At 39.1% G+C, this 7144-nt stretch overlaps 1 protein-coding gene across 1 annotated transcript; it reads left to right on the forward strand.

Annotated features, from left to right (window-relative positions):
• Nucleotides 1-6570, forward strand: RSL1D1 (ribosomal L1 domain containing 1). The gene is made up of 9 exons (XM_075165032.1): nucleotides 1-109; nucleotides 213-352; nucleotides 1135-1273; nucleotides 1865-2013; nucleotides 2167-2268; nucleotides 2785-2878; nucleotides 2966-3094; nucleotides 3874-4089; nucleotides 6028-6570. The coding sequence occupies exons 1-9, from the start codon at nucleotides 74-76 to the stop codon at nucleotides 6370-6372; spliced, it is 1350 nt and encodes a 449-aa protein (XP_075021133.1). The 5' UTR covers nucleotides 1-73; the 3' UTR covers nucleotides 6373-6570.
• The last annotated feature ends 574 nt before the right edge of the window (nucleotides 6571-7144 follow it).

Below are 7144 nucleotides of genomic sequence, written 5' to 3' on the forward strand. Positions count from 1 at the left end.
GGACGTGCCCCGCCGTGCCCCGGAAGGCGGCCTGTGCGCAGGTGCGGCGGCTGCACGTGGCGGCGGCGGAGCCATGGCGGGTGCGCCGGAGCACCTGGAGCGCGGCCAGGTACTGCGGGGCGGCGGGCCGGGAGCGCGGCCGGGCCGGGCCGGGCCGGGCCCGGCCCGACTCTGCTCTGACTCCGGCTGCTGCCGCTGTCGTGCCGTTGCAGGTGAAGAAGGCGGTGGAGGCCCTCCTGGCCTTCGCCAGAAGCAAGGCCAAGGGAGACGCGCTGCTCCTCAACGAGAGCGAGAACGTCCACCTCCTGGTGACGGTCTGGAAGGTCCCGCGGGTGGCACAGCTCGTCAGAATGTAAGAAATTCACCGTGTAGGTACAGGGGTTACTCGTGTCCTGCGGCCTGGAAAAGAGCACTCCGCTGGTTCTGAGCTTAAGGGATTTGACTGCCACGGCCTGTCCTGGCCGTGCCCCAGCCGAGGGCCAGAACTGTCGGGCCAGGCCACTGCTTCACCCCCACTTCTGGTGTAACTGGAATCTCGGCTCTGCTTTATGCTGACAGAGAGTAGCGAGTGTGTGGTTGCCAGTTACAAGGTGTGTGCCTTTCAGTCCTGAAGCTCAAGAAATCAACCTCTTCTTTGTCTTAACCCACCACCAAATCAGTACAGAGACTCCTTTTTCTTTCCTGGGATAACCAAAGCTGAATGTGAATTATAAGTTTTCTTTTAAGCTGTAGCTATGCTCTGTTGAGAAAGTTTACCTCTATTTATCTGGGCCCCAGTACTACAAAGACTTGTCTAATGACTGGATGCAGCCGTGGCGTAAAGAGGAGAACGGATAGTCCTCCTCCTCCTCCCAGGAGCTGTGTGGTAACGGCTCCTGGCAGGACAGGTGGATTCAGCAGTGTATCTGACTGGAGCCATGCTATATGATTGTTTAACTTTTACAGTTCTGCGTGCTTTAAAAAAATATACATTCCACTGAGGACGTTTAGTAGTTAGCAAAGAACAGAATCTAGATACATAGCTTCCCTGTAGTACTTGCTAAAAGGTAATGATCTCTCAGAGTAGACCTAGTTCTGGAAAAAACTTCTTTCTCCTCTTAGATGTTCTCTGTCCATCTCATATTCTCCTTGTAGACCACTGCCCCATGGCATTCGACCAGAAACAGCTGAGGTTTGCCTGTTCACAAAGGATGAACCAAATTTATCAGCAGAACAGACTGAAAATCTGTACAGGAAACTTTTAATCCAGAATGGGATTAGAAGTGTTAGCCAGGTAAGAGATATGTAATGGTATAGTACTGTTATTTCTTTCCTCTTGTACCAACGAAAAGGGAAAGTAGTTGTTGTTTTCTGCTGTTTAACATTCTGATCTCAATTTTTCTGAGTTAATGATCTCTAATAAGATTTTTCTGACTATTCAAACTGTAGTTTTTCCAAACTTCAAAATTTACTCAGAATAATTTCTTCAATTTGAAACAGGATCTTTAGCAATCAGATGTAGTTGCTAGATAAATGCTCAATACTTTGAAAAACTCGCAATGTAAAAGAATATTTGAGTTCTGTGCAGCTGGATTGGATTGTTTACACTACCAGCAATAAAACTAGAAAATTATTGTTGTATTTAACCTTGATTCAGATGTACTCAACTTCTGTTTAGTGATTCGCAGTTACTATGCAAGAGATCCATATTGTTTGATTCTTAAAACAAAAAGTAGAGTATCCTTTTTCTGTTGATTATCTTCAGCATTCTAAAATAATGCACCATGATAGACTATCAGTTACGCAAGTTAATGCTGTGCAGTTCTAAGAAGTATTCTAGGCTGGGTTTTCAGCAGCGGGGACTAAACTGTTACTTGCATTGCAGATCATCTCATACAAAACTCTCAAAAAAGAGTATAAACTATTTGAAGCAAAGCGTCGCCTCCTGAACAGATTTGATCTCTTTCTGTCTGATGACCGAATTAGAAGGCTGTTGCCCTCACATCTAGGAAAACACTTTTATGAAAGGAAAAAGTAGGTCTTGAAATTCTGTATATCCATTTTGCATTATCTTTTTTAAGATTAGATGATTCTTAGTAAAGTTTTGGTTGGTTGGTTTTTTTGGGGAGATTGGTTTTGGTTTGTGTTGTTTAATTTTTTTTTTAATTTCCCCTCTTTCTTTTTTAGGGCACCTTTATCTGTAAACCTGAAAGCCAGAAATCTTGCTAAGGAACTACAAAAACATATCCAGGGGACCACACTCCCAGTTACCAACAAAGGGTGCTGCTAGTAAGTATGAGTAGATTAATACTTCACTTGAACAACATTTTGAACCTTAACCTGTATAAAGAAATCAGTAGTTCTACTTACTAAGAAGTTTTACTGTAACATTTTACTTTTTGTCTCTTTTTCCTTATACCTGAGGAATTTCTAGGCAACTGTCATTGTCAAACAGCATGTACAATCTTAGAAAAATATTACTATTACATTAGATGGAAACTACTTCCAAAATATTCTATTCTTGTAAGACTTTTTTCATTTATTGTGCATCTAAAAGGATCTAAATTGGTAACATGCTTAGTAATATAAGGCAGAAGTTGCATACCCCAATATGTAAAGGTTGATACAGCTAAATCTATTTTGACTGTTGTTCCAAAAGACTTCTGCAATAGCCAGCCATCCTTTATGAAAGTTAAGATAATTGCAGGTAAGTGGGCTTTTTTCATCTCTGGGTATGCCTAAGAACAAGAAACTCGAAGTATGTTTATTTGTCCATGTATAAATACTACTCTTCACTTCTTTCAGTACCGCACGTATAGGTCACACTGGAATGAAAGCTGATGAGATACTAGATAACATCATTGCGGCAGCTGAGGTGATTGCTAAGAAGTTACCAAAGGTACTGCTGATTGACTGCATTAAAGCCAAGTCAGTTCATAATTCAGCCTTGTTATTTTTACATAATACACTGTTTTTGTTTTTGCAGAATTGGAAAAATGTAAAAATTCTTCACCTCAAAACACTTAAATCGGTTGCACTTCCAATTTTTACAGCAAATATCTCCAACTTGGATGAGCTTGACAGACAGCCATCTCTCAAAAAAAAAGAAGTAAAGGTAAAAAAAAAAATTCTTCAAATTTCCATAAAATCAGAACAACTAGTTCTTTGGCTTCCTTTTATGTATTATAGTGTCTGATGTGTTGGGTTTAAATATTTTAGCAGTTCATCCCAGCCATTTATGGCTATAAATGGGTTAGGCGCTCCTGACTCTGAGCGCTTCAAATACTCAGTAATACTAACGAAATCATGGAAACTCCCTGATAGGTTGTAAAGCAAGCTGGAAATAAGTTAAGTGTTTCTAGCCCTAAATTGTAGGGAGCTCAGATTCGTTCTTAGCACTTTTGCTTGTATTGTTTATTCATATTTGTGTTCTGAAAATACACTCATTAACATATACATGGATTCAGACTATGCATCCATTATTTGTTGGCTAATCAGTGGCATCTGAATAATTCACAAGATCATATATTTGTATATATGAGGGGGGCCCACTTCTTAAAAAAAGAAAATAATCAGCTATTCCTTTGTACTGAGTTTTGCTTATTATGTTCTTTTGTCTAAAATAAATTTGGAGCATATATATTCAACTTAAAGACTGTAATCGAGATATTAATATCGTTTACTTAGGAGCTATTTATAATAAAATTCTGAAAGTAATGCATTTTTTCGTATTTTACATATGGTGGACCAGTCCAGGTCTGTTAAACAACAATATTTAAATTCATGTTGCTAGACCATCTTATTTTTAACACTAAAATTAAATTAAAAAACAATTATTATACATTTAGAAATGTTATGGGGATTTGTCTGAGATGTACTTCCAATTAATTCTAGAAGGGAAAGAACAAGAAACCGAAGAAGGCAACTAAAAAACTGAATTCAAGTCAAGTCACTTTGACAACTGAAATTAATCCTGCTGCTGCTGCTACTAAGGGGCTTGTGATAGAAGAAAAAGTAGAAGTAGTCCAAGAACCAGGTGATCATGATGATGATGATGAAGAAATTCCACAACTGGTGCCTGTGCAAACAACCAGCTTAGCTGAGCTGAAGGTAATTGTTTAATAATATTGAGAAACTCATATTTCAGTTAAAACTAAGGATTTTGAACTGTTTAAATCGTTCATTGCTCCTTACAATGCGCACTTGAAGTGAACGGCATTTTTTGTGAATATATCATGAAAACAAGAGTTGAGTGTATGTGGGGGGGGATGCCTTGGGGAGATGGTTTGTATTGGGGTTTTTTGGTTTTGAGGGGTTTTTATTTTTCGGTTAACCCCTCTTACAGACAAAGGAAGCCAGTGGTTATTGTCCTTTTACGTATTTTTCTGAATAGCAGCAATTTTGTCTAGGTCAGATAACAAGCCTGAAGTCAGAAGAAAGGGTAAATGATTGAGAAACAACTTAATACTTAATCAAGTAAATCATAAAATTTTTAATTCAAAATTTCTTGTAAGATTAAATTTTAATGTATTTTAATGTATCATTTTTTGTCTGGAGTGCAAAACTTGAGGAAAAACAAATAACATTCTCTAGGATAGTAATATGCAACATTAACAATCACATAATATAAATCGAGAGTTAGCAGCTTGCATGAAATACTGTACGGACTTATTGTTGCCAGTATTGGAGATGATGTGGATCATGTCTGTCCTGGTTTCGGCTGGGATAGGGTTAAATTTCTTCCTAGTGCTGTGTTTTGGATTTAGTAGGAGAAGAATTTTGATAACACACTGATGTTTTCAGTTGTTGCTAAGTGCCCTCCTAGTCCAAGGACAGCTCCCGTGCCTACTGACTGAGCTAGGTACACAAGATGGGAGGGAACATAATCAGGACAGCCAGCCCAGCTGGCCAATGGGGTATTCCATACCATGTGACGTCATGCTCAGTATATGAAGGGTAGGCGTGACCCAGGAAGTACCGATCGCTACTTGGTTATCGGTCAGCGCGGGTGGTGAGCAATTGCACTGTGCATCACTCATTTTGTATATTCTATCATTATTTATTATCATTATTTTCCCTTTTCTGTTCTATTAAACTGTCTTTATCTCAACCCACGAGTTTTTCTCACTCTTACCCTTCCGATTCTCTCCCCGTCCCGCTGGGGGGGCAGGGGGAGTGAGCGAGCGGCTGCGTGGTATTTTGGCTGCCTGCCAGGTTAAACCACGACAATGTCATTAACATGTCTGCAAAACAACTAGACTGATAATACTCATGTTTAACAAATATCTAGGAAAGATACTTGGATGAATAAAACAGTAACACTTCCAAATTCAACTTGGTTATACTGTGTCCATGATTGGAGCATATCCTTAAACTCTAACGATGTACCTCTTCAGGGATGCCCAAACTAAAACTATGACTATGTGCAGGCCCACCAAAAAAATTCATACAGCTTGCTTCAGGCTGCTCTCATGCAACAGGTCTAGATCAGCTCATGTGATGTGATTGCCAGAGCCCTATTTTCAGAGACCTGGGATAGATACAGCTAGAGTTGGGTTGTATGAATTGTTCTGATGACAGCAGCCTTCTTTTGTGAGGGCCATTTTGGAACATGCGATGAACTCTAGGGAATGCTAGGCCTAGTGCACAAATAAAAGTGCAGTCAGTTTGTGTGTGTACAGCTGGACTTCAAATAGAGCTGATCTCTATTCAATCTTTAAGCCTGGAAATGTGGCAAGAAGAGGACTGTGGTTTAAAGCTGTGCCAGCAGAGGTCAGTGACTTGACTGGCCAAGAGGATCCTTGAATCTGTTAAATCTATTTAATTTCTTACTCTTTTGTTATTTTTTCATTATTTTCATGATTTAGTTCTGTGTTTAATCCTCTGCTTCCAGATTGAAATGTGAACAAATTATTTGGGCTAGGGCCCAAATTCAATCAATAGAAAGCATTTGTCATTTATAATGGTTTTTATTGATCCTCCTTCTTGAAAAACAGTAAAGATGTTTCTTAGGTGGAAGGGTAATTTTTTTTTGTGTCTTAAATACAGAAAATGGAACCAAGTCCAGAAGAAGGTGACAACCTGGGCGAGAAAACTAAAACACCCCTCGGTAAGAGAAAGAAACAACCTCTAGCTCTGGAGACTCCAAAAACAAAACATAAAGTTACAGAACAGTGTGCAGACTTGCAGACATCACCAAGACAGAAAAAAGCCAAGCAGCTCAGCATGCCAAAGGAAGCAATCAAAGAAAAAGAGATGAAAAAGACTCCCAAAAAGCCTGAAGCAAAGTCTTTTGCAACACCCAAAGCTGGCAAATCAATACAGTCATCCAAGAAGTCTTCAAAAACACCAAAGCAAGCACCCAAGAAAGTGCGCAGGCCACAGTCAGCATGAATGTTGTCTGTTGTAACACATTTTATATAGTCGTTCAGTGGTGCCTTTTTAGTAAACAAATATATCAATGAAGTAAAATACCTTCTTAAGAAAATCTGATCCCAAGAGCTTTTTTGACTGAGACCTGTAGTGATTCATTTGTGTTTCCTTCTAACTGACAAGCTGGAACAAATAAACTCATGATCTTAATTGGCTCTATTTCTTACCTTTTATCTTTTCCTGGCCCAGACTGAAAGCACTCAAATTCTTTAAGTGTCAAAGGGCAGGGAGGGGACTGTTCTGGGAAAAAAAGCTGAGAAATATTTTATAAGTGATATCTTCCTGAAGCATAGCTTAGTACTGGAACAGACAAAGGCTGAAGCACAAAGCATGCATACTAAGAGCAGCAGTCTATTTAACATGTGATTTAAAATGTGAAATAGCTGCTACCGTTTTTTCTTAAATTGTTCAATATAATGAAAACAGATTGACATCTATCAATTTATTCCAGATATTTAAGTTAGCAGCCTGATAACAACCATACTTAATGTGTTTTTTTTTAAGCTATTTTTACCTAGGGTATTTGTGTGGTTTTTTAAAAAAAAACAAAAAACAACACCACAGACAATTTTACTTTTATCGTTGTATGCTTTATCACTTATACTTTATGACATCAAGCAAAATCTCCTTACCTTCACTTTTGGGCTTTATTTTTGCTACCAGAACAATTGAGGGTATCCCTACATGCTGGTCGCAATACTGTTATTTCTTCCATCTGAAAAACACCAAAGGC

Source organism: Calonectris borealis, chromosome 16, assembly GCF_964195595.1.
Source record: "Calonectris borealis chromosome 16, bCalBor7.hap1.2, whole genome shotgun sequence".
In the NCBI taxonomy this organism is placed as follows: domain Eukaryota; kingdom Metazoa; phylum Chordata; class Aves; order Procellariiformes; family Procellariidae; genus Calonectris; species Calonectris borealis.

Excerpts from the sequence above, each read along its gene's own strand:
- RSL1D1 (XM_075165032.1), top strand. The coding sequence starts at position 74 with ATGGCGGGTGCGCCGGAGCACCTGGAGCGCGGCCAG. Across the intron at positions 2,014-2,166 it reads CACTTTTATGAAAGGAAAAA|GGCACCTTTATCTGTAAACC; the intron begins GTAGGTCTTGAA and ends TTTCTTTTTTAG. Across the intron at positions 2,879-2,965 it reads TTGCTAAGAAGTTACCAAAG|AATTGGAAAAATGTAAAAAT; the intron begins GTACTGCTGATT and ends TTGTTTTTGCAG.